Source organism: Podarcis vaucheri (genome assembly GCF_965113315.1).
Source record: "Podarcis vaucheri genome assembly, chromosome: 7".
NCBI lineage: Eukaryota > Metazoa > Chordata > Lepidosauria > Squamata > Lacertidae > Podarcis > Podarcis vaucheri.
Window position 1 is genome coordinate 61585812 of NC_138765.1, and position 27500 is coordinate 61613311.

Sequence of the window (27500 nt, forward strand, 5' to 3'; positions counted from 1 at the left end):
GAAGGGAAATTTTGAGTAGAGAAATTCTGGGTGTACATCCTGAATCCTGTCTATACCTTCAACACCAAATTGTTTTCCCAACGCAAGCTGCCTTTCCTCATTCCAGAGAACTTCCAGAGGCTTGTTTCTTCATTCCAGGGATTCATTTGGAGAGAACCAAGCAAATGCTTGGAACACGAGAGAGAGGAGAAATTAAGTACCCTATTCCCTAGTTTTGTTTTTCTTTTGCAAATCCCTCTCCCACTGAAAGAAAAACATTTCCTGGGAGTTTTCTTCCTCTCTGAGGAGAAATATTAATCATATTCTTCTAAATGAATTGTCAAGTGGCAAGAGCCCTTTTCAGGCATTCTACATCCAAGTAGAATAAATACACATTGGGGACTAGTGTGTTGGCTCTGCCTCCCCATAGCTAGTGTGATTGCCCTTCACAAGGTGGAGGATGAAGTTCTGAAGTGGGGATTTCTGTGGCCTCTCATTGAGAAGAGTAGGCTTTGCATTTCAGAAGATCACCCTCCACCTCATGGAATGCACCTGGAACAGCAATGGGGGGGAGCAAAGCTAGCACACTTGTCTCTGCTGCTGTGCTTTTGTGATGAAGATGATGCTGTGGCTTTATCCTACTGTAGGGGAAGCAGTAGTTGGGGTTTTGTTACATGTATCTGTTGTTAGGCCTTTGGATCAAGGCCTCTCTGGATGATCTCCACATTAGGAAGATGCCCATAGTATTCCTCAGGTCTGTAGTTAGAAATGTGCTGAGGAAGCCGGATAGGGGAGGTATTGTAGAACAGATGAAACCTAAATACAGGTAGCCCAATATGTTTAAATCTGTATTAAATATCAATATAGACTAGAGTTTGTAAAAGGAAAAGAAAAGAATCAATACTTGTCTGTTATTCCAAGCCCCTGTAGTAATCGACTAGAACAAATTTACTTGTTAGTGTGTAATTGGGTAGACTTTTGCCTCCATGTTTTCAGGACCAGAAAAGAGGTTTGGAGCCATAGGGCTGTATCTGAGGGCAGGGCCAGTGGCTTGGATGGACATGTCCTTCTGCCCAGCCAGTCAAACTGTCCACTGCCAATGATGTGGAGCTTCCCTTTCAGCCCACCAAAGAGGCAGGCAAAAGTGCCGGTGGCAGCCAGTGGAAGTGTTTAGATGAAGGAAAGGCTGGTCTGGCCCAGGGTCTGTTGAATCTGATGCCAGTCACACTGCCAGCCCATGGTGGCATCAGGCCTGATTGCTATGCCAGCTCCTGATTGTAGCAGCAATCATCCTTTTCTTCTCCCCCTCTACGTCTCCTCCCCCTGGCTTGCTGCTGTGCAGGGCTGCAAATGGGGCCATGGCCTGCCCCTCCACAAAACTCTGCTGGGTAGTGGCCATGGTTTGTATTGCAGGGACGAGACTCGCTGAAATTAGTTGACTTAAGTTCATCATGATTGAGTAGATTCATTGAGATCAATGGACAGAGTATACCCATAGTTGAAAGACGAGAATTCAACCAGGGCCTGGGTTATCCCTGAAGGGCCAGGTTTCTCAGGGGTTACATCCATGGTGCTCTTCTTCATTTCCTACAAAGATCAAGGCAATCTTCCTGAACTGTGCAAGTGTAAATTTGTCAGTGTGGTGTGGAATAGTTGATGGGATATTAACACCACCAAGTTCACTATCCAAAAAGCTAAAGGGCCAAGTTAGGGTAGTAAATATGAGGTTCTTCCAATGTTGTTGGATTCCAGCTCCCACAATCCTTGGCCATGCTGGCTGGGGCTGATGGGAGTTAGTCTGCTGGCCACTCTTGGACTAAATAAGGTAGCCTGTGTGTTGTCAGCACATGTTGCCAAGGCTGTAGTGCCTCACCATACTGCTTTTTAAGCTGAACAGGGGGGGCAATTTTTAGTTGTGATACTGCAGGGAGGGGGCAGTCTGTAATATGGGGGTGTGGAAAATGCACCATTGTGAAATCACTGGACTCCAGAATAAACTGCTATTACAAAGGGGGAGGGGGTGCATTAAAAATCCGCTGATGTGAACAATTTCTTAGTTCTTCAAAAAGCTCAGAAAATAGTGATGTAAAATGAAAGTCACAACTATGATTCATCTTAAATTCCAGTTTTTGCCCAGACTGGGACTAATGGGGAAGGGTATGCAAATAGTTGACACTGTGTAATAATTCTATGCATCATGTTTTAACTGTGAACTTATTAAAGGAAGTGTGTGGCCTTGATTGGGTATTTTGATACTTTTGCAATGATCACTGAAGGGTGGATATCGTGCAATGTGTAAACCAAGCAAAGTTGTGTGGTTTTGCCTCTGCCATTAACTCATGATTTATTTTTTCCAAAATTCTACATCTATATACAAAATAATAATAATAATAAAAATCCTTCCAGTAGCACCTTAGAGACCAACTAAGTTTGTTATTGGTATGAGCTTTCGTGTGGATGCACACAAAAGCTCATGCCAATAACAAACTTAGTTGGTCTCTATGGTGCTACTGGAAGGAATTTTTTATTATTAATATTATTATTTTGTTTCGACTACAGCGGACCAACACGGCTACCTACCTCTAACTAGTATCCATATATAGTGAGGTGATTATTTGCACCCTCAATTTCTGCTTATTTATCCTTCTCCCATATGCACATAAATAGAATAAACACCCATATCGTGGACCCCTCCTGTAACTCAGGATATTGTATAGAGAAGTCAGTGGCTGGTAGCCAAACAAATAGGATCTGTGACAAAACGTTGCAGTGTAGTGTCAGGGTGTCAGCATGCCATGCCATCTCCCTTATTTTCTCCTTTTCACCTCTCAACACAGAGTCCACATTCCATGTCCCCGATCATGCTTGGTTCTTGGTGGACTGTTCTTCAGATTCCTGCTTTAGAAATATAATAATAAAAACTTTATTTGGGTGTACTTCCGCAGACCTTGGTGCTCCCCCAAGTCCGCTGAATCTCTTTGCAGGGAGTCATGCTATTTTGGCTATATATGGTCCCACACTTGTTGAATGAACTTGGTATTAATCCTTGAGATAATTATACCTAGAAGTTATTTCCAGGTTAAAAGGGCCACTGATTATCACTTGCTGGGGAGCAACATTGCCTCATTCTCCTATGGACTTCATGGGGCATCTGATTGGCCACTGCAGGTCCCGGAAAGCTGAACTAGATTGGACTTGAACTGCTCAAGCATTGCTTGCCCTTATGGTCTTTGAATGTAGAGGGATAGGCTCCAGGCTGGTAAAGTGTAGAAAATTCTGTTCCAAAAAGTCATGATTAAAATATTGTGTGTTGGTATGTCAGTCATGACGCTTCATCCAGTCCTCCTTGCCCATCATACTTTGCCAATCCTCCAACCCACCTAGCATGAGTTGCAACTCCTGCTGAGAAGCAACAGGCAGCCTCGTCTGAGGACAGATATTTCTATTGCAGCTCTGCATTGATTGGCTCATTTTGCTACATCCAGGACAGAGATGTGGTTAAATGCACCTTTGCAGTGGAATGTTGATTTGTAAGGGGTCAGGCCTGAAGTACTGTCTCTTCCAGAGTTTCTGAAGGCAGCCTCCTCTGTGGATTGATCATTTGGGCTCACATAATTTCTCCCATTGCACAAGTGTGTCCTGGTGCATGGTTTGGAAATTATACCTGAGCAAATCTTTAAGGGTTTTTTCCCAAGAGGGAAAGAGGAAATAAAAGAAATAGGTGGTGGCAGGTGTTCTTCTTTGGGTTGTCTAGCAAGACAGTTCATAAATTGCTGCAAAGTACACGACATCAACTCTGAAGCTTCAGTGCCCTGTTTTCTTAGACTGCATCCACACTGGACATTTCCAGCACATGACTTCTCCCAATGAGACCAAGGAAGTGGGCATGTGCTTTTAATGGCTGGAGTGTATGCAACCTTAGTTTGGTATAATGGCCTTCAGCCTTCCCAGTTCCAAAGCCCACATTTAGTACAACATGGGGCCTGTTTTGCTGTTTCTTTCTCTATATCTTGACCTGGCCTTGGGCAAGCTTCTCTTTCTCTCACCTAATCTGCCCCTTGTTGCTTGCTGATTGTAACTAGCTTTGAAGCATACCAGGAAGGAAGTCTAAATAAACAAAGCTACCAAGAGTGAAGCACGTACAGCTGGTTTATTTTGTTCCTCCCAGTTACTAAGCTTGCAGTCCCTCTTCTGTTGCAAGGACATGAGTGTGCAATAAACATTTTAACGAAGAGTTATTACAACCCTCTTAGAGATCTTGAAATGTTGTGATTGACTATAAGGCTAAAACTACAAGATAATAGTCACGTGGGGTTTTTTTTCCTTGCAAAACTCCCTTTAAAAAAAAAACTGCTGCTCAGGCTGCAATCTCTAATGCAAGGTTGGTGTGTGTAGGGGGTGGTTTTGGACAGTTTTCCACCTCCAGAGCAACTCTGACTGCTGTTTGGCCCCATGGGAGGGAGAATGTTTTCACTATGGGGTCAGAAGGGGTTGCTGTTGCAAGTAAGTTGTTCAGTTTTAGTGTGCCAACAAGGAAAGTAAATAAGATGGTGGGAATGAGACACCAATGGGCCTGTGGGAACCCTGCTTTAAAAACCTTGAAGTAAGACAATACAAGAGAAAACAACTCTGTTTTTATGTAGCACTGAGCGGCATAACATAGTATTAGCTTTGCCAAGGGAGTTCCTGCACAAACATGACTGGTTACATAAGCCTAAATGTTTCTCTGTCACAGGTTAGCGGCAGCAGGACAAACAAGGGGAAGAGAAAAATTATTAAAGGGCAAGACAAGTAGAAAAGGGGGCAGTTTTCCATGGCTCTTTTGAGCTTTCCCATGTAGCTGCTGCAGCAGGGAGCCTTTTCTACTCATGGGGGTTTCTTGCGTGATCAAGGACCTTGGAAGATGGTTGTCCTTAATTGCATGGGAAGCCTTCATGACTGAACATGGAGAAGCAAGACATGGTGCCCGAGGGAGGCGCGGTCCTACAGAATTTTTCTACTTATGTTTCCCAACTGACTTCGATATAAATGACTTTGATATAATGTCCTTCCAGCATCCAAATTCCATAGACCTTTAGATTGGCTAACCCCCCCCCCCCCCATAAATCAGCGAGGAGTACCATTGGTGGACTGCATCATTTCATTTGTACAAACAGTTCACTTCTTACCTTTACATGCTTTTTCATCTTGTATGTTTAGCAGTTGATTTCTTGTAAAGCAGACTCTGATGATTAGCAAACATTACTCTGCTCCTTTCTTTCCTTTCTGCAGCCATGGTCTACAGAAGATCTTCTCATGTCGGGGAATTGCAATTGCTGTTGATCACTTTTGGAAACGTGGCCACAGAAAGATCACTGTGTTTGTCCCACAGTGGCGAACAAGGAGAGATTCTAACATTACAGGTAAAAGATCTAATGGGGTTGTGCTTGCTTTGGAGTTTCACAATTCCCATCTCCTGTGTTCAATTTTTATTTACAAAATGACACTACCGGAAGTAAGCTGGTACCTAGTAAACAATTTGGATTTGTTTAATTTTATATATAAAATAAAAAGGGACACAGGTGGCGCTGTGGGTTAAACCACAGAGGCCAGGGCTTGCCGATCAGAAGGTCGGCGGTTCGAATCCCCGCGGCGGAGTGAGCTCCCATTGTTCGGTCCCTGCTGCTGCCAACCTAGCAGTTTGAAAGCACAGTGCAAGTAGATAAATATGTACTGCTCTGGCGGGAAGGTAAACGGCGTTTCCATGTGCTGCTCTGGTTCGCCAAAAGTGGCTTAGTCATGCTGGCCACATGACCCCGAAGCTGTCTGCGGACAAAAGCCAGCTCCCTCAGCCTATAGAGCGAGATGAGTGCGAAGCCCCAGAGTCGGTCACGACTGGACCTAATGGTCAGGGGTCCCTTTACCTTTTATATATAAAATGGCACATCTTCCTAACATTCTGTCCTATATGAGCATGACCAAAAAACTGGATTCTGGGGAGGTTGTACAAATGAATGAATGGGGCTATACCATTTTAGTGAGGAGCTCCAAGGGCTTGCTGTTCTTTCAGCCTCTTTTCCTTCCTTCCTTCCTTCCTTCCTTCCTTCCTTCCTTCCTTTCTCTCTCTCTCTCTCTCTCTCTCCCCTTCCCCCTACCCCCCCATCCCCATCTCAGGGATAACAAAACAGACCTTTGTAAAAGTTAGTATAATGGGCACTCTTTGAATGCTCTGATTCACTTGATATAATAGTACATTGCAGTAGTTACTTTTCTGCCAAAATAAAATCCTGCACAAAACATCTGTTCTTTCTAAACTCAGTTCTTTTCAATGTGTTCTTTTTTATTTTCATTTTAATAGAACAGCATTTCTTAACCCAGCTCCAGGATGTTGGTATTTTGGCACTCACCCCTGCAAGGGTTGTATTTGGAGCCAGGATTGCATCTCATGATGACAGGTAAAAAGAGTTTGTGTACCTGATGGACAGTTATGCGACTCCTAATTCTTCTCAAGAGGAGCCATTTATTGAGTTGGGAAATGGGATACGCATCTGTTTTGTCCTGTTAACATATTATTCTGTGTTGCTTTTAAGATAGCATACCTTTGTGAGATGTGTTCCACTTAATATAAGTCTCCAGGTTCTGAATGTGAATGTATGAAGAAGCTATTCTAGGGACTTCTTCATACTAAGAGTGGGCTCTGCCACTGAGCTGTGGTCCCTTCTTCAATCCACTTGACCATCTCACAGTTTTGTTACCTCTTTTTCCTGCATATGCTGAAGTGTTGAACAGCCACACATCATTCATGCACATCTGATTCAGCTCACCCTCAAGGAAAACTGTGTAGTGTAGACTTGCCCTGTTGTTCTGCAGACTGAGCACTGTCCCTGTGTGTGTCCAGTTCTAAGTTGGTACAAAATGTTGCTGATCACCCTCTTTATTTTTATTTTTTTAATGTTTGAGTTATTTCATACATGATGCATTTGCAATATTTAGAAACCTTTTCTGGAACACATTCATTGTTATCTTGCCTTAATTTAAGAATTAATAATGAATTTAATTATAAACCTATAGCCCAAGTTTCCTAATGGATATAATTCCTGGAACAGGATCCAAAGATCTACTTTGCATATCGTTTAGTCCCAAGCCTTCTGTGAAACAACAGACGCTTGGTTCTTTTGTATGCTGGCCAGCTTACATTTAGGCATCCCCAGAACAATATATGGTCTGCAGCACTGTAATAATTATAGTAGTAATAATATCATCCTCATTTCCCATCCAGGCCCTGACCATACCCAGACCTGTTTAGCTTTAGTAAGGTGGCCAAATCATCAGCCACCTAGGAAGCACAGCAGCTGCTTTCCTGTGTGACTTCTTGCGGGTCACAAAACCAGGATTACTCGATCCACAGTAGCACATGGCTGCTTTGTTGCCCAGAAATTTATTCAGTGCAAGGATGCTGATTCTTCCAACAAATGTTGTTGTAGGTTTTTGCTACATCTCGCTGAAAAGACTGGAGGAGTTATTGTCACCAATGATAATCTCAGAGAATTTGTGGATGAGTCCACATCCTGGAGGGAGATTATTCAAAAGAGGTAATGTGTTAGTTTTGTTCAGTTACAAAAATGTGCAGTGGGCAGGTGGACAAGTGATTGGTTACAATATTTGGGGGGGGGGGACTGATAAAGGTTGCTTTGGCTTAATCACTTAATTTAGGTAGTCTTATTGATTTTGCCAGAGATGGGGAACCTTGTAGCCCTATAGTTCTTGGGCTCCAGACTTCCAAAACACATTATCCTCAGCAAGCACCGTCAGTGGTCAGGGGTGATGGGAGTTGTAGTGTGGCCACACCCTGCGAACTACAGGTTCCCTGCTCCTGTTTTATTTTGAGGTGGTTGGTGTTCCCTATCCAATTCCGTGTCTTTATTTCTCAGGTTTGTTTTTGGATTTGGGGCACAGGGCAATTGAATTTCCAATCAACTCTCTGCCATGGCTGGAACATGAATTCCCTGGTGGCAAAACCCCATCAGCACACATTCACCAGCTTTATAACCTGAGAGAGCTCATACTTAGTGAGCCACTTCCGGATAGAGCAGAGGGAAGCTTGGCCATCATGTGTCCCCAGCGTCTCACAGGCAAACTCCTGAAATCACTCTGTTGAGACTTCTTGTGGATTTTTAGATTCTGAGACTGTGAATGGCATATATCTTTGCAATACAATGTGGAACAGGTGATTGGGAAAAGACCCAATTCAACAAAGCAGTGTTTGAACTAAAGCTCTCCTAGGATTAGAACTGCAGTGGATTTCTGTGAGGCTGGATTCCGCCCGCTGAATTTGTGCTGCCCACAAGCATAGAAGTTCAGTACTAAAGTGCACATGTTGTATGAAGAACGTCCCAGGCTCAATCCCCTGTGTGTCTCTACAGTTAAAAGGATCTTTGATACTATAGCTGGGGAAGACCTCTGCTCAGGATCCTGGAGAATTGCTGCCAGTTAGAGTATAGCAGCCTTCCCCAACTTGGTGCCCTCCAGATATTGTTAGGCTACAACTCCCATCATCCTTATTAGCCATAGTGGCTAGGGCTTATGTGCTTGGATTCCGGTTGTCTGGAGAGCATCAGATTAGGGAAGGGTAAAGAATGGAGGACTAGTTAAACCTATGGTCTCATCAGGTTTAGGACTGTTTCATGATTTGATAGTGTCCTGCCAGAGAGCCCTCCCCGCAAAGAACACCAGCTGTATGTTTGTATAGTGTGTGAATGTTGAGATTACTTCTGTCTATAAATCTGAATGTTGCTTTCCTTCCTACTACTTTTCCTCACTGCATGTTTTGGTGTTGCAGGCTGCTGCCGTACACTTTCGTTGGAGACTTCTTCATGGTTCCCGATGATCCTCTGGGGCGAAATGGACCAGGAATAGAACGTTTCCTTCAGGAGGAAACCCGTTTCAGGTAGAGTACCCTGTGGGGCTTAAGGGGGAAACAAGCCACCATTGAAGCAAAACCCTTCGTGTGACTGAGAAGGTCAGGAGATGTAAATCACACCACATAAGACCTTAAATAGGAAGAAGCAGTGGTTTTGCAGGAGGAATTGCTTGTCGTCAGTTACCACAGCTATCTCTGTGTGGTGATGCCAAGTACGTTTGTATAACATTGGATTGTAACACTGAGAAAAGGAAGGCAAGTGTTCTGGTAACATCCTTTGATGTTAGATTGTGGTGGGTCACATGACGACATTGGACACACTGCAGTTGGGGCTGTGATGCACTTTCATGAATAGCTGGTCTGCTGCATCAGCTGTTAGAAGATCTGCTGCTTAGTTGCGGTGGGCACATGGAAAGTGCTTTGTTACCTGTGTCCGGTCTGCATCTGGGAGGGGCTCAGTTCTTTGTCCTTTATCATGTAAAGCTTTATTGTGCTTTCTTATGTTTAAAGGTCAGGTAAAAATGACTTGCATAAAATGTTGAATACATAAGCAAAGCAAGGTCTAATCTGAACCGCTGCTTCTATGCTATGGCACTTCAAGGTTAGAAAGTTCTGTAATTGTATTGGTGACTTGTAAAAGTCCATCAAATGCAGAGGAATATTTTATTATGATTAAATGTGTGCATCTTCCCTTATCACCAGCCATATCAAGATTATTATTATTATTATTTTAAATGACAAATGTGGAAAGAGACAACTTGAAATGTCAAATCAGTGTTACTTTCTCCTGAAAGCAAAATAAATTACTGTGTCATCCAGAGTTCTTTAACAAATTTAAACCTTAAATCAGGCTTCCTCAACCTCGGTCCTCCAGATGTTTTGAGACAACAATTCTCATCATCCCTGATCACTGGTCCTGTTAGCTAGGGATGGTGGGAATTGTAGTCCCAAAACATCTGGAGGGCCGAGTTTGCCTATGCCTGTTTTAGAGCATCTTTCTTTTTAGACCCCATGGAAACATGGGAGGTGGTTGTTCTCTTGCCTTCCTAGTTTGAAATGTTGTTTTTGTTCTCCAGAGGTGTTCCACCCCAACATGGCCATGGAAGTGGCGGCCCAACTCCTTTTGGGACATCGCATTTCCTGATGCCAACTGATGGTAGTGGACAGTTGCCAAAGAGCCCGTTACCTGGTGCCGTACCTGCCTTGACTATGTTTCCACCAGCACCTCATGCTAACCCAGCCCTCCCCCCGCATCCAAGATCTACTGCAGAAACAATCCACTTAAGAGAAGCCTTGAGAAAAATCTTCCCTACGTCCGAGCAGAGGGAGAAGATAGAAGAGATACTTGCCCAGCATCCCCACATGAGGGACATGAATGCCCTGTCTGCGATGGTGCTTGATTTGGGCTGATGCACACAACCGCAAAGCTTTGGATTCTGCAGTTTGGATTGTTAATGTAAAGATGCATATGAGCTGGTGTTAGGCCATCTGTGAATAGTCAAAACTTAATCCTTTTGTATAAAAAAATTGTTAATATTTGGATGATTCACTGATCCCCCTTTTTTATTCATCTAAGTTATGTTGCTTTTACAAAATTGTATTGATGCATTTTTTTTAAAAAAAGAAAACAAGTCTTTATTTCTGACTGGCTTGAAAATTGTTTACAAAACTTCAAGTTATTTGGGACATAAGTAGATCTGACAGCAGATCTAAGTTCTGCTTAAAATTGAATTCATATTTGCAGGTTTCTTAATGGGCATTATTTCTTCTCTCATTGCCTGATTTAATAGACAGAGGTGAATTTTCAGTGAGCAAATTATGGCCATTTCATATATCCTGGTCATGCAAGTGCTGGAGGTCTCCATCTTAAGGCAAAATACTTTCCTGACTACTGCATGCAAGCCCTTGGCTTGCTATTGGCTGAATTTTTACAATATCGCACAATCCAAATACAGGCTAATGGGGATAGCTGTGCCAATGAAGCTTCTGGAGAATGCTCAGGAAGAATATGTTAGAATTTTGTCACTTCCTGAAAACCATTGTAGTCCAATTTAGTTTGCTGGCTTTTATTACAATATGTGTTGTTTCTCAGTTTGGGGAAAAAACATTGGAAGGAAACATTTCTTCCCAACTTCTTATAGTGGGCAATAAAAACAAATTGTTTTATGGCATTACCACTTGATATCAATGAAGTTGTTGTAGAGCATTTGTACCGGTAGGAAGCTTTTGAAGCTCTGCTCAAGCCGAGTGCTCCTCCTTCCTTTGTGAGAAGCTACAAGGTGCTTCAACGCTTGGGTTCACATAGTACCATTTGAACACTGATTTAGTGTGTTTGGGGTACAATATGCAACCACATCTTTGGCTTGACCTGAGAGAATATATCCGTGACCTCATGGGTGGAAAAGTGGGGAGGGAAAGTCAGATGTACAACCACCTTAGAATGGGCCCTCACTGAAAAACCAGGGCATCTACAGCAGGGTTGTAGAACCTGCCTTTAAAATATATCTCAGCATCTTTCATAGAATGGGTAGTTGTGCACACATGCTTCCAGTAGTAGAAGCATGTTTAGGAATGCAAGGAGCAAAGTAAACTTGGAGTGGCACCAACTTTGCCTTGCACTGTTAAAGAACACCATCTCTTAACAATTCAACTTAAGGGAGAGGAAGGAAGATGGCACAAGTAATTGTCAAGGGAACAGTTCCATTGCTCCCCCACCCCATTTTAGCACACCAACAGTTGTCAAACAAGCCTCTTGACAAGTGTTCTTGGCTTTGCAGGAATTCCCCTCCGCTTGAAAGAATGATAAACCGGTCTGTTTAACCACAGTCATGTCTACCAGCTGCTTCTGTTTATTTACCCACCTTCCCTCCACTGAGCAAGAAGAATTTGCAGAAACAGCCATGCTGAATATGTTAAGATAGCAGAAATGTTTGTTGGAATTTTCTGAGGGCTGAATGCAAAAGCTTCTGCATGGAGATTCTGTGGAGTGTGTGACAGCTATTGAGTCATTTAATTAAGAAGCTCCAGCTAATGGTGAAATACAAGAGCTGATCTTTAATGGTCCGTGAAATAAAGTCATTAAAGGGGTGAGCTGTCAACAGAGGCTATTCACAGCAGGAATGGGCTGACTGTTTACTAGAACTGCCACTGATGCTTTAAATTTACAAATAGACTGTATATTCAGCATACCTTAAGGCAGGGATGGGCAGCATGATACCCTTCAGGTTTTTCTTTATTACATTCATATCCCTACCTTCTTTCCATCATGGGACCCAACAGGGTATACATGTGGTTCTCAGGCAGTCACCCATCCAGACACTGACTGGGCCCTAGCAAGGTGGTGGCTGCTGTGCCTTCAGACCCCATGATTAGGCATGATGGGAGTTGTAGTCCAACATACCTTCCACATTTGCTACCCTTGCCTAAGGAATAACAAATCTGTGTTAAGTGATACTGTATGCTTTTGCTTAAGACCCTGTGTTTATTGTGTAAGGCCAAGGTCCCCAAATCCACCATACTTTGCCAGAACCCTAAAAAGTGTTAGTGGTAACCAAGTTCACTAGAAGTGTGCTGGTGAGCTCTGGTGCACCCTATGCCCATCTCTCTAACCCACAAATAACACCAGCAAAATAGCCCTTTGAAACGTTTGCTGCAAGCATGGTGAATTTAGCAAAAAATCAAACAACTGAGAATCTGCATGATTTCTCAGTAATGGGGCTTTATTCCTTATACCATGAAAGGCCTGCACCAGGCTTGAGGGGTCAGCCCTCCACATAAGGGTGCTGTAGTGGCCTTCTTGTGGGGGAAATGCTTCTCGGACCCTGGGAGTGCTGCTCCGATCGAGGCAGGTTACTTCCATTTCTCACAATGGCTTGCTGCTATCCTGCAGTGGACATTTCAGTACAACTTCCCCAGAGCTGGTGGCCACAACATAGCAGAGGGGGAAAGAACCCATATTCCCCCCCCCTTTCTTGTAGTTGGTCTGAAAATACAAGTGAGAAAAGGCCAGTTTTATTTCCTATTTGGCTCATAACCCAACACAAACTGCTACACAAGAACTGTATCCATCCTACCAATGAGATTGTTATCTTTCATTTCCAACTGTGCTGTGCTTACAGAACTCTGTACGCACCTCTTCTTGTTGGGGCTTCCAGGTCAGGAGCACCCCAGACCCTGAGATTTCAGTGCCCAACCCTGAGACTTTGGGATGTCCCTTGTGGGTGTCATGGGGAGTGGTACCTCGTGATCCTTCCTCTGCACTCCCACCACTGAGCCCTGGAGACAGGTTAATTGGGAGAGAGGAGGTAGGAAGACTCATGAGAGAGTCAATGCAATAATTTGCAACCAGCTCCAGCCAGAATGATGCTTGCAAGGCACAAGTCCTCCCTCTGCTGCCTTGAGGGGACCTGGCAAGCCTAGAGACTTCATGTCAGCCCTGGAGGTCTGGCAACCCTATTCATGCACCCCTGAGCAGCCGGTGAGATGGGGCATGGCAATGGACATCTTGTCATTGCTACTAGGAAGGAATTTAGAGGCCTGCCTTCCCCCACCCTCGCCTCAACTTTTGTCGAGGGCAACAATACTGGTTTTGACATTCCAGGACTTCATCCGCTCTAGATCCTCTGAATGAAAATGGTCAAAATACTCGAGCAAACAAATCAACAGGAAATATCTTATGAAACAGTTTCAACCAAGATTGCTGCAAAAACATAACAAGAAGAGGAAGAAGATGGTGGCAGTTGGAAAGCACAGTTCTGGGAGGTGCTGTGAGTTCATCTCAAAGATACGCAAGGGAAAGGGAAGAGCTTCAAGGGACAAGCAAATAGTGCAGTGAATTCAGGCAGGTCAGCTCAAGGAGAACGCAGGTTCTGCTATGAGTTTCCTCTTTCTTCATACATGCATTTCACATTCCTGTACTGTTGTGCTTTGGTAATGAACGTCATCTATTGAAAGCTTGGCCCGGCAGCTTGCGACCACAAAGGGGCTGCATTATTTTGTGAAACTTGAACAAGATGATTTACAGAGCAGCTTAAGTCCAGGCCTTTGGTTAAGCTAATTGACTCAGCTGGCTTTGTTCCAAGTACTCTGTCTTAATTGGTTAGCAGCTCAAGCTGCTGGAAACCAGGCCTGCAAAAATAATACTGTAGCCTGGTAATAATGTCACTTAAGTCTAGCTGTGTTTATGTGGCATCTTCCTCACTGGACTTCCTAGATATGAAGATTCATGGCATGGTGTTCTGAGTGATACTGCTTGTATGCTGCTTATACTGCATCATGAGTGTTCTGTCAGTGGTGGACCATCAGTCTGAAGCAACAATTTCCACTGATTCCCTTATCCCAGAGTCATTTTAGCATGTAATTCAGTTATAGGATGGAGTGATGAAAGAAAGACAGACATCTGTACAACCCCAAACAAATGTGACTAAAAGCTTTGCTTAGTGAAGCCTCAGCCCAATAAAGGAGTGTGTCCCCCAACAAGGATATACTGCAGAACAGGGAAGACAGAGCAGCCAGAGGTGGCTATTTAAAATGCAAGTACCAAAGGTAGGACTGGACGGAAGGGCCATACTCAGTGGGAGGTGCATGCAGAAGGCCCCAGGTTCAATGCATGACGGTTAGGAAGGACTCACACCTCAAACCCTGGAAAACTGCGGCTGCTGATACTTATTTGGCGATCACTTGTAGCGGAGTAAGATTGTCTGCCATGAAACAGTCTTAACAGTGAGTCCGTAAGTGAGTGGAGGCCAAATTATGGATCCACACGTCCTTCCACGGTAAGGACATAGGTTTCCAGGCAGCAGTTGATCACGGTGAGCATTTGCCAAATGTGCCTTCCTCTTAGCACATTTCTCCCTTTCATCCTGAGTTCGAGCGTCTTCAAAGTGTTGACAAGGCTGAGCTAGAGTGATCAGTTATCTGATGGCATAAGGATGTTTCCTGTGTTCCTAAGGGAAGATCAGCTATAAATGCTTATAGCTCAGCGCTTTGTTCCAGCTGTGAAATACTGAGCCACAGCTGCCTTTACCTTTTCCCTCCACTTCTCTTCCTGCTTGTAAGCCTGTTTGTAAGGCTGGTCTTTCTGTCTCTTGTCTCTGCTATTTTTGTGTAAACCTACTCTGTCTATAAAGAAAGATATAAAGGCAGCAAGCAAGCAAATAAGTCATTTCCTTGCACAATGCCAACCCATGACTTAATTCTTCCCATACAATCCATTCCATAGCATATTGGTTCTGGACTCCACACTCTTTTGCTCTCTTTAGGGAAACTGAAGGTGTGAAGCAAGGCTGGGGAGGGAAGGCGCCCTGAGGACAGCTCCAAGGGCCAGTTTGACAGACCTGACCCTCTCCCTGCCTGTGTGAAAGGAAGTGTTTTATCAAGATAGATGCTGTGAACTTGCAGGGTGCCTCAGCCAGTCAAGAAACAAGCGTGCTTGGGAAATCCTACCGCAAAAGGGTTTGGAAAAACAGGTGTAACCTTCCACCAGTAGGTGGAGATAAACCCTCGACAATGCTGGTTTCTTTTTAGTTTAAACTAAGCATTAGCATCAGATCATCAGGCCTGGTTACAGATATTTCAGAAGTGGGTAGCCTCGGCAGCCTGCCTGTTGCCACTTTGGTGCCCTGGTGATGGCACAGGCAAACATTAGGAAAAGGCTATCAATGGCTAATAGCCACAATGGCTATGTTCGACTTCCACTGCTGGAGGTTACATGGCTCTGAATGCCAATTGCTGGAAATTACAAATAGGGAGAGTGCTTTTGTACTCAGATTTTGCTTGTAGGTTCCACACAGGCACCTGATTGGCTGCTATGAAAACAGGATGCTGGAATGGATGAGCCATTGGCCTGATCTAACAGACTCTTCTTAGGTTCTCACACAAGCATTAAGAGGAGGTTGGAAGCTGCAGCAATGCAGCCTCTGTGAGTCAAGCAGCAGCAGGTACTTTGGAGGGCAAACCAGGCATCAGCCCTGGGGTACATAAAGGTAAAGGGATCTTTGACCATTAAGTCCAGTCGCGGATGACTCTAGGGTTACAAAGCTCATCTCGCTTTACTGGCCAAGGGAGCCGGCGTACAGCTTCCGGGTCATGTGTCCAGCATGACTAAGCCGCTTCTGGCGAACCAGAGCAGCGCACGGAAACGCTGTTTACCTTCCCGCCAGAGCGGTACCTATTTATCTAATTGCACTTCGTGCTATCGAACTGCTAGGTTGGCAGGAGCAGGGACCAAGCAACGGCAGCTCACCCTTTTGTGGGGATTCAAACCACTGAACTTCTGATAGGCAAGTCCTAGGCTCTGTAGTTTAACCCACAGTGGTGTGCATAGCCCCCAACAAATGCCTCTGGGTGCTGGGTGCTTGGCCTCCTGTTTGTATTACAATCGTCCTTATATTAAAACATTGAGTGAACATGAAATGCAGCTGCGCAATCCTAAATCACTTAATTGTCAATTTATCAGTGATGACACCTGAAAAGTTCTGGGGGAACACACATGATGAGGCAAAGTGTACAGTGGTGCCCCGCAAGACGAATGCCTCGCAAGACGGAAAACCCGCTAGACGAAAGGGTTTTCCGTTTTGGAGGTGCTTCGCAAAACGAATTTCCTATGGGCTTGCTTTGCAAGACGAAAATGTCTTGTGAGTTCCTGCGGGGTTTTTTTCCTCCCCCCCCCTTTTCCCCAAGCCGCTAAGCCGCTTATCAGCTGATCCTAAGCCGCTTATCAGCGGATCCGCTAAGCCGCTTAACAGCTGATCCGCTAAGCCACTTATCAGCTGATCCGCTAAGCCGCTAAACCACTTATCAGCTGATCCGCTAAGCTGCTAATAGCGCTAATCCGCTAAGCCGCTAATGGGCTTGCTTCACAAGACGAAAAAACCGCAAGACGAAGAGACTCGCGGAACGGATTCTTTTCGTCTTGCGAGGCACCACTGTACTTCTAGGTGGGCATGTTAAGATCTGTGAAATAAAAATAACAGTATATTTTAATGACAGAAGTCCAACAGTGAGGGGCGAGCTCATTGTTTGGCAGGTACTTGCCTTCCCTGGTGCTACCCATGCAAGTTATTGATAAACAAAACCTTCTAGATTTTGTTTTATCTTAAATTGCTCCCCCATTTTCAAACACTACTGGATGCAGGGAATGGAGTTGGTGAAAATAAAGAAGATATGTGATAGAGGGGACCGATTGTTTTTAAGGAAAGGGCTGGTACTTTGATGTTTTTATTGTAATGATGGATGGATGGATGGATGGATGGATAGATAGATAGATGATAGATAGATAGATAGATAGATAGATAGATATAGATAGATAGATAGATAGATAGATAGATAGATAGATAGATAAGAGAGAGAGAGAGAGAGAGAGAGAGAGAGAGAGAGAGAGAGATATCATACTAATGATTAATTGTGTTGTTGTTTTTTACTGTTTGGTGGTTTTCACCCTTAAGGAGGATGGAAAGCAGAGCTGGTGAGAGGTGTGGCCTAGGAGGAGTCCTGAGGGGGGCAGACAGTGAGGTCTGGAGGGCCACATTTGGCCCCAAAATCAGAAGTTCTCCACCCCTGTCTTAAGTGCTAAAGCCACAATGTTACAGACTGTGCCCAATGCGCCCCAACCACTTTACATTCTCTATCCCCGCCACTTTTTTTTTTTGGATAAGCGTGTGTTTTACTAATTTTTCAATTTAACATGTGAAATTGGAAGAGGGAAAGCATCCAGCCGCAATCATCTGGCACATGTAAACTAACAGAGGGCACTTGAAAGCCTTGTTTACTCCAAAAAGACCAAAGAGAAATGCCAGCGGTGGCTGTCAAAACGCCCAACCAACATTCCACTCCTGCATCAGAGAGAACATTTGGCTCGTTCCCTGAACTTGTTATGCAATCTACGGGATGGGGCCCTGGGCTGCTGCTTTGGGAATATCTCCCTTACATAACATGGCATGGAGCCTTTCCTATGCAAGCTCACCAGGATCTTTCCTGGGACAAAACCCACCCCCTGCTTCTAGATGTTACACACACACACGACCCCCTCCCCCCACTTATCCCAAGAATGATACTCGAAAGAGGGTAAGCTAAGGTTACCAGATTTTTTTTCCAAGGAATCTGGGGACACTTTTCAACTTCAATGGATTTTGTATGGGGGCTGATTTGTAAATCTGGGGACTGTCCCCGGGAAACGGGGACGTCTGGTAACCTTTGGGTAAGGAAATAAATACTCTTTTGCCTTTGGAACTGTGGTTATTGGAACATGGTGCTCTTGTTTTCATTTAAGTTGTTTAATTAAAGCCCTTTTGCTGAGTTCAGCGGCAGTGAGAGGGCTGGCCCTACCATTAGGCAGAGTTAGGCAGCTGCCTCAGGCTGCACATGCAGAGGGGTGAGGAGTGGGCAGAGGTGAAATGTCCAGCGTGGCCTGGCCTGTGCTCCTCAAGCTAGGCTGAGGCGCTTGTAGGTGCAGTACTCTCAGCTCAATTACTGTCAAAGGCTTTTCTTTCTAGAATTCACTACACAGCTCAAACATAAATCAGGTTACAAGGTACGCAAGTCAGAGCACTATGGCATGTGGCTAGGCGTAATCTAACATATTGTCCCCAACACTTGACACACACCCTGAGCTCATCTTTTGAAGAGTAGGGTGGATGCAGTGATTTACATGGTTGGTGTCTGGAGCCTCTGGCAAGCAAGCAAACGAACCCTCCTGTGAGTAGGTTGGGTCTGCTTAAGTCGGTGCAGCCAGGATTGTATACCTGGAAGTGGAGATGTGTTGATCAGCTCACTGTCCTATCCATCCTCGGGTGCCTCCCTGGGGGTGCAAAATGCTCTGATGGGAGGCAGAGGTGCAGCTGCATCACCCAATTTGTCCTCCATTCCCAGAATGTCCAACATGACCAAGGCAAGACTTTTCCCTGCCAGATCCCTCAGCCCCTCCTTAGCATCTGGAACAGTGCCCCCCAAACCACATCAACCCTTCCCAGGATTGAGTTCCTCATTCCATTTCTCCTCCCCATCAGAGGTCCAAAGGTTCCCCACCCCAATCTAAGGAGTGGGGAGTGAATCAAGAGTCTGAGATCCTGAGGTTCAGCTACAAGGCAATTTCAACAAGATTCCAAGTTGCTTGCCCAAGCAGATTATCTGCTTATCAGTGGTTAAGCTGCATGGTTTCTTTATTTATAATATTGCTAAAAAGAAAATCAAATAAGCTTCAGAAATAGCCTTAGCTGAGGCCAGATAGCCAGCTCTGCTATTGCATTACTGAGAAGCTAATGTATTATGAACTGATGCCAAGATATTCCTGCGTAGCACAGAAGAAAGTAAATGGAAATTTCTATTTCTGGGATATGCTTTGCCGCATGCCATGCAATCATGGGAAATGTCAAGATCACAAAGAGTGCATAGATAACCCAGTTAATTAGGAATGTTTGATTTTTTTGTCCCGTCCCTCCAAATGGTTAGGATCTGAATATTGCCTTTATAGGATGGGTTAAAAAACAAGAAGAAAAGAGATCAACAGACAGACCTCCCCCCCCCCAAGTATTTTGTAAAGGAACTTGCAGAATGCTGGATAGAGAGAATGTGATTTTGCATTGGCAGTCAATCAGTTTTTTTTTTATCTCCCCGCCAATTTATTTTGCAACCACATTAAGTTCCCAGGCTAATAGAGGACACTGGTAGAGAGGCCTTAAAAGTGATTACATGAATTGATAGCTTAGCTGCAGAGATAGCAACAAACAATTAGCAAGTGCCTTGACAGTTCTGTGAGTCACCTGTATGGAGCTCGCTGACCACCAATGTCCACAGACCAGAGTTTGAGAACATCTGTTTGGAACATCTGTTCCTCCAGATGTTGATGAACTACAACTCCCATCATCCCCAGCCATTGGCCATGTTGCTGGAGCTGGTGTGGGAGTTGCATTTCAGCAACAGCTGGAATGCAAAAGGTTCACCACACCTGCTAGGGCCATAGAACTCAGCAAAGCTCACATCCAACAGTTTGTGGAATGCTCTCCATGGGGAGGCTTGCCTGGCACCTTCATTATATATATTTAGGCACCAGGTGGAAAGGTTTCTCTATAACCAGGCTTTTGGCTGATTAACATTCTATGGCCTTTAAAATGTGGGAGGGAGGGTTTTTTGGGCTTGTTTTTGTTTTATTGTGTATTTTATGTTCTTATTTTATATTTTTATATTGTGAACCGCTCTGTGATCTTCAGATGAAGGGTGGTATACTACTACTGATGATGATGAAATGGCTTTCAGGCAACACTGCTGGTGACTCTAGGAGACCTAAGAAAAGCAATCACAGTCTTATCCAGACACTGTCCAAGACTTGATTTGTCCTGGACAGTATCTGGATACGACTAAGATCGCTTTTCTTAGGTCTGCTAGACTCAGGTCTGGTACACTAATAAGTGCACAAAATCCTGATTTGATTGCAGCAATAACAACAGTTAATTGGGGCATCATTAAAAGCCAATTTAATATTTCCTCTATTAAGGGGAACCTAATTACTTTTCTCTATAATGACTGTAATTGGTTAATACAATGGCAAATATGATTGTTTTTATTTACATTCCAGTTTTAATAAGGGAATGATTAAATTAATCTCCCACTTTTTGCTTGAAATTGAAAAGCATTTATGTCATAGGTATTTTGGAGAAATTTCTGAATGTGTGAGGATGTAGTTATAGCATGCTTCATGTTAGCTTGGTTTGGGGTGTTTGGGATTTCCCCCCCCTAGTGGCACCTTTTGGTACAGTGATTCTCAAACCTGGGAACAAGAATTAAAAGTGCCAAAACAAAGAAAGATCAAGGAAGGGAAACCATATATGGAAAGTTTGATATTCTTTTTTATCCTATGTAGAATCTACACACCTTAAAAAATGCTGTGAGAATGGTGTTTTTAAAAAGTTTTGAAAAATATATTGAATTGTCCATAGCTCACTGCTGCCATCTAGTGTCACATTTGTATGTTGCACTTTGCAACACACTTAAAACTTTTTATTTGCAGCTGTATAGCTGAGCCCCTAAAGGTAAAGGTAAAGGTACCCCTGCCCGTTCGGGCCAGTCTTGCCAGACTCTAGGGTTGTGCGCTCATCTCACTCTAGAGGCCGGGAGCCAGCGCTGTCCGCAGACACTTCCAGGTCACGTGGCCAGCGTGACAAGCTGCATCTGGCGAGCCAGCGCAGCACACAGAACGCCGTTTACCTTCCCGCTGGTAAGCGGTCCCTATTTATCTACTTGCACCCGGAGGTGCTTTTGAACTGCTAGGTTAGCAGGAGCTGGGACTGAGGAATGGGAGCTCACCCCGTCGCGGGGATTTGAACCGCCGACTTTCTGATCAGCAAGTCCTAGGCTCTGTGGTTTAACCCACAGCGCCACGCGTGTTGCTTAAAATGTGGCGGTTTAAAAAATTAATATATAAATCAGGCCTGCACTGGCTTTTAAAGATAACAGGCAGGTCACAAATTAGCAACACTGAAGCAGTCACCCTCATATTCCTGTATTCCTGTCTTATGAAATTACAGCAAATGATCCAATAAACTTTAGATTTATTGCCTTCTTCCTCCCATCACTGATGTGTCACTTAATGCTGACACACACTTTCTTAAACAAAAGCAAAAACAAAACAAAAAGTGAAGCTCAGTTCCCAATAACATCTCACTCTCATAGTGCAAACTGTATCTTGCATTTTTAAGATGCAAAGTCATGCTGAATCCCAAACTGACTGCTGTGGTTATTGCAAAAGTGGCAACCAAATGGAACACCTGCCTAAACTGGATGTACCAGTTTGAGGCTAATTACAGAAGAAAAAGATCAAGGTTTTTACCCAGGAGGAGAACCAACCACAGCAGCATTGGGCAGCAAAGGATTACAGTGTCTCTATCCCAGGAATAGGGAACCTTGGGCCCTCCAGATGTTGTTGAACTACATTTCCCATCATGCAGCTATACTCGTTTGTGAGAAAGGCTTTGGGGGTAAACCCTGAGGGAAAATCTGTACCCTCTCCCTTGTGGTACACCTTTGAGAGAAGGAAAGGATAAGGAGTAAACCTTACATAAATCCGGAGTAGAGTCCCTAAGGCCTCATCAGTGAGACCAAGGTGGGCCCTTGACAACTGGGCAGCCTAGGACCTCCATATACACTGCCCAGGCTTGTGCTCTGCAGAGATTCACCCCAGGAGGCACGCTCAATTGTCTCTCGATAGACGGATGCCAACAACAACAACAAGAAGAAATGCAATAGATCTAGATTGTGTGTGGACTATGTACGAAAAGCAAGTACTCAGGCTCCATCGATTCTAGAATAAAATGTGTGCAAGCAGCCCAAGGCTGACCCTGCCCAGCAACAGTCCTGGCTTGACATAATAGTCATACCTTGGAAGTCAAACAGCCTAGTCCCTGAACGCTTTGGCTCCTGAACATCGCAAACCTGGAAGTGACTGTTTTGCTTTACGAATGTTCTTTGGAAGCCGAACGCCCGACAGGGCTTCTGCAGCTTACAACTGGCTGCAGGAGCTTCCTGCAGTGAACCAGAAGCCGCGCTTTGGTTTCTGAATGTTTTGAAAGTTGAACGGACTTCCGAAACGGATTCCATTCAACTTCCAAGGTACGACTGTACTCATGAGTACTAAAAGAAAGGTGTGATCTTGCTCCTTATAAACAGAACTGTATATAGTGTCCGCAGACACTTCCGGGTCACGTGGCCAGTGTGACGAAGCTGCTCGGGCGAACCGGGACCAGAGCAGCACACGGAAACGCCGTTTACCTTCCCGCTATAAAGCGGTTCCTATTTATCCACTTGCACTTAAGGGTGCTTTCGAACTGCTAGGTGGGCAGGAGCTGGGACCGAACGACGGGAGCTCACCCCGCCGCAGGGATTCGAACCGCCAACCATGCCATCGCTATTCTTCTCCATGAGCCTCTAGACAATCTCTGCAACAATGACATTCCACCTAACCATGGCAGGAACCACATGAGTTGGGCTCATCTCTGCAGCATACTCAATATAATTGTTAATTCAGCTCTGTTTCTTCATGAGAGGTGGGGGTGGGGGCATGGAAACATTTGAGAAAAGAACAAGCAGTACAATTTTAATCACTTACATAAACAGGATAAGGGTTGCTTTCCTAAATGTTATCCTGCATAACCTTTCAGTAATAACCTAGGCAAACATTACTTTTAAATGGCTGTAATTAATTAAATTAGAATAACACATCCTTCTTTTATTAAAATAAATAAACTAAAGCTGACGTTTGGCTAAAGACTTGGGTGCCACCCTAATGATTTTTCTTTTCTTTCTTTTTTGGATTCGTTTATTAATTTACTAGCTCAATAACTATTGGCTGCCCCTGGGAAATGTTTGTTAATATTTTATGTCATGTAAACATCTGGATCCAATTTAGCCAAGGAACATTTGTGAGTCAAAGCTGGCATCTTGCCAAGACAATCTTGTAGGTGCCTGACTATGAGATTGCTCCATTTGCATTATGCTTTGGAGATAAAATTACTATCAGTTAGCTTTGCTGAGATTTGTTTAAGACACACCCCTGTCTCCACTTGTCTAAGCACTAAGCATCATAGGGAAAATGAAGAAATGAAACCCTTTTAGGATTCTGCTATGGGAAAATTAAGGCATTAGTCAGGGTATATATGGAATAATAAGGATTTGTTTGCCGAGGGAGTAGGCTGGCTTTGTTGATAGAGCAAACGAGGGTGTCAGAGAGAAAGTCAGGCTATACCTCACTACCTAACACTCTATTTTCTAAATTCAGAGAAGGCCCTTTGTTTTGTTTCAGTGGGAATGTCCCCTTCCACATACAGGCCACATTCACACCATGCATTTAAAGCTGTATGGTATCACTTTAAGCAGCTGTGGCTTCTGCCAAAGAAGTCATAGCCATAGAAGTCATAGTCTATAATAGGTGCTGTGCTAGGAATTGCTTGGAGACACCTGTCCCTCTTGCCGAACTTTGAACTAAATTTGAACTAAAACGCTAATGAATTTTCATGACATTTTTTTTTTAGCAAACTGATGTGGAAATGCAGGAAAAATGAACGGAAATGAGAAACTAAAAGAAACTGAAATTGAGAGATTTTGCACATCCCTCCGTAGCTCAGTGGGAACTAGCTGGAACCATAGGGCTTGACCACACTTCCATTTGTCCTGCCACTTTCTGCTGGGGAAACCCACTGTTTATTGTTAAATCAGAACAAATGCCAATCAGTTTTTCTGCAGATTTACTTTTCCCCCATTTTTGTGGTAAACAGTGGGTTTTCCTGAGGAGAATGGTGGGACAAATGAGAAACTGCCCAAACTCACACCTAGAAAGCATGGGACAAGCAGAAGTGTGGACAAGCTCTTAGTCTTACCCATGTACCAAGCACTGGCTGATCTATGCAGATGTTGACCTTTTATTGATTCATAAATACAGCTACTGAAGTTCTTGTGACTCCTGCTGTTTCCAGGTATGAATGCAGACCCACTGTAAGTTATCCTCACATAGTGAGTACCCTTTTGAAACTCATGGGATACTACCAAGTTGTCTATAAGAAATGGTTACGATATTTGGGCTTTTAAGTTTAGAAAAAGGTGAGTAAGTGGGGACATGATAGATGCACAGTGTGAAGAAGGTTGACAGAGAGAAGTTTTTCTCATAATACTAGAATCTGAGGCCATCTAATGAATCTGAAGGTTGGAAGATTTAGGACAGACAAAATATAGTACTTCTTCACATACGACATAGTTAAACTATGGAATCTGCTTCCCCAAGATGCAGTGATGGCCACCAACCTGGATGGTTTTAGAAGAGGATTAGCAAGTTCATGGGTAGGGCTGTCAATGTTCTACTTCCAATATGACCCAAACGAAGAGGATGGGGAATGCTTAAAACTCAGTGGTAGAGTATCTGCTTTGAATGCGGATGGTCCCAAATTCAGTCCCCAGAAACATATCCAGGTAAGGCAGGGGGTGTCCCCTATCTGAATTCATGGAGGGCCACTACCAGTCAGAGCAGATGATCCTGAGCTAGATGGACTAATGTTTCTATGATATTGGGAAGGAACTCTGGGTAATTAGCAGGCTCAGAGCAGGACAAGGAAGAACGAAGGATCACAAAAAGCAAGTAAATTTAGGCTACAGATTATATCTGAGGCCCAGCCAAAGGACTCGAAGCCAGAGCTGTTGAGTTGCTTTCCAACAGCCTCCTTCATCTTCCTTTCGTGGAGACTGCCAAGAGTCTGGGCTCAATGAGTCTGGGGCAGGCCAATTAGTCCCAATTGTGCTTATCTGAAAGTCAGTAGAGTGTAGCTATTTCCTTTATTCTAGGATGGGATTCCAAGCATGAGTAAAAGGGTTATACAAGCCAGCAAACTAATCTGCCAAACTCTCTTTATCCAACACCCACTTCATACATTTCAAGGATGGTAGCTGCTCCCCTAGTATCTATGAGTAAACGAGGTCTGCACCAGGTTTGCATTGGATGTCCAGGCTCTCAGACTCTTTTTTTTGCTCTGCTTTAGGAGCAAAGGAAGCTGCGTTCTAATGAGTAAAATCACTGGTCCATCTACTAGAAGCAGCTTTCCAGGGGTTCAGACAGGATTCTTTACCAGCCGTACCTAGAGATGACAAAGATCAAGCCTGGGACCCTCTGCGTGCAAGGCAGATGGCCCTTCCTTCAAAATTATTCGAGTCCTTGTGGTTCTGAATAAAGGATGTAATTAAATATCGACACAGGAAACTGCACTGAGTCAGACCATTTGTCCACCCAGCTCAGTATTGTCCATACTGACTGGTAGTGGCTCTCCAGGCAAAGGACGTTCCCAGCCCTACCCAGAAATTGTGGGGATTGAACCTGGGACGTTATACATGCCATGTCTGTGCTCTACCATTGAGTTATGACTCATCAGGCTTAGGAGAAAAGATGGCTCCCAACCTCCTTCCCTAGGCAGTGGGACCCAGCAGGGCATGGGAAGCGGCAGCAGCTCTGTCATAGATTCTCCACCTGCTTACCATGTAATTTCTGTCAATCAATTTCTCTGTTAATCCATTTGTCAAGTAATATTTTTGTTATCAGATGTTTTGTTATCAGAGCTCAAAATAGGAGATGATGCCAGACAGCTGAAATCATACAACTTACTTGTTCCTTTATTTCATTTTCCTTCCTTCCTTCCTTTAAACTATGTACACTAGAGGTTGTGAGCCTAGGTCCAAATATGGAACTCCAGGCCCCTTCATCTGACCCTCAGGTATCTCATCAGGCAATGCCCACTCCCCAGGCCACACCCTTTCTCTCCAGGCTGCACCCCCTCATTGGCCTAGATGATGTGCTTTTCCTCAGTTTAGATCAGGGATAGGCAACCCAAGGCCCGTGGGCTGGATGCGGCCAATGGCCGCCTCAGTCCAGCTCACAGACGGTCTGGGAATGAGCGTGTTTTTACATGAGTAGAATGTGTCCTTTTATTTAAAATGCATCTCTGGATTATTTGTGGGGCATAGGAGTTTGTTCATTCCCCCCCACCACCACCACAAAAAAATATAGTCCGGCCCACCACATGGTCTGAGGGACGGTGGACCAGCCCATGGCTGAAAAGGGTTGCTGACCCCTGGTTTAGATGGATGAATGGCCTGCCTCAGTATAAGGCAGCTTCCCTAGGCAGAGCCACGCCTCATTAGTAGAGCAAATGCTTTGTAGAGAGAAAATCCAAGGTTCAATCCCAAATGACGTCTCCAGGTATGAATTGGAAAGACTCTGTAGGAAGCCCAGGAACATTATTGCCAGCGTCTCAAGATAGTAGCAGACTTTGGTAATATGGCACCCTGAGCGAGGACAAAATTTGGCACCCTTCCCCAAAATACTTCTCATTTTCACAATAATTCCTTTAAAAAAAATTATTATTATTTTGTGCCCCCTTGGCTCAGTGTCCTCTGTGCTCACACCACCGTAAATCCAGTATTGCTTAGGACAATACTGAGCTAAATGGACCAACCGTCTGACTCACTTAAAGGCAGCTTCCTATCTTCCAAAGTCATCGCTGACAATTACTTCTCATCTGCCTTCAAGTACAGAGTCATTTTGTCCACATTATTCTCTGCACTCCCAAAGTGCTGCATTAACTTGCTTGCTATCAGCCACAGACACCAGACGGGCTCTTTTTCTATTAAAAGACTGCTCATAAATGTGAGATATAGCATCATTTAAAATCCATGCAACATCTTCCTACCTGGCAGTTTAAATTTAGAATTTTATGCTGTCAATAAAAAACAAAAACAAAAAAAAAACCACATGCAATTGTTTATCATCTGCCTTGCTTCAGGCATTTGTAAGTCAATCTCAGATGTAGCAGGTGCTTGTCTCTTAAATTTGGGAGTATAAAGATATAGTGGATTTTTGCCACTCTCTCCACTGCAATCAGCTATCTTGGTAGTTTAGGTAAGTTTTTCACTGTAGCAAATAATAGCAAAGTTCTGTGCCAGCAATTGTTTTAGTTCTAACAATTAATCCACGGTGTGTAGTCTCTCTTTCTGGAACGCTAGGGATGGCAAAATAAGCATACTTTCCTACACTCTAGAATTTTGCAGGAAGATCATTTGTACTCATTTGCCCCTACAAAAAACCCTCAAAATTGCTTCT

At 44.1% G+C, this 27500-nt stretch overlaps 1 protein-coding gene and 1 long non-coding RNA gene across 2 annotated transcripts in view; one reads left to right on the forward strand and one right to left on the reverse strand.

The window, feature by feature from the left end:
- Positions 1-10523, forward strand: part of N4BP1 (NEDD4 binding protein 1) — a 29356-nt gene extending 18833 nt beyond the window's left edge. The window contains exons 3-7 of the mRNA XM_082232896.1: positions 5251-5381; positions 6317-6413; positions 7443-7550; positions 8798-8905; positions 9955-10523. Of these exons, the coding sequence (XP_082089022.1) occupies positions 5251-5381; positions 6317-6413; positions 7443-7550; positions 8798-8905; positions 9955-10288 (778 nt within the window). The 3' untranslated portion in view covers positions 10289-10523. The remainder of the gene's footprint in view (positions 1-5250; positions 5382-6316; positions 6414-7442; positions 7551-8797; positions 8906-9954) is intronic.
- Positions 10524-12576: 2053 nt separating this feature from the next.
- LOC309537887 overlaps positions 12577-27500 on the reverse strand; it is a 28014-nt gene continuing 13090 nt past the window's right edge. Inside the window, exons 2-3 of the long non-coding RNA XR_014222039.1 lie at positions 14904-14998; positions 12577-12860 (exon numbers count right to left, since the gene is read on the reverse strand). This is a non-coding gene — a long non-coding RNA (uncharacterized lncRNA). The remainder of the gene's footprint in view (positions 12861-14903; positions 14999-27500) is intronic.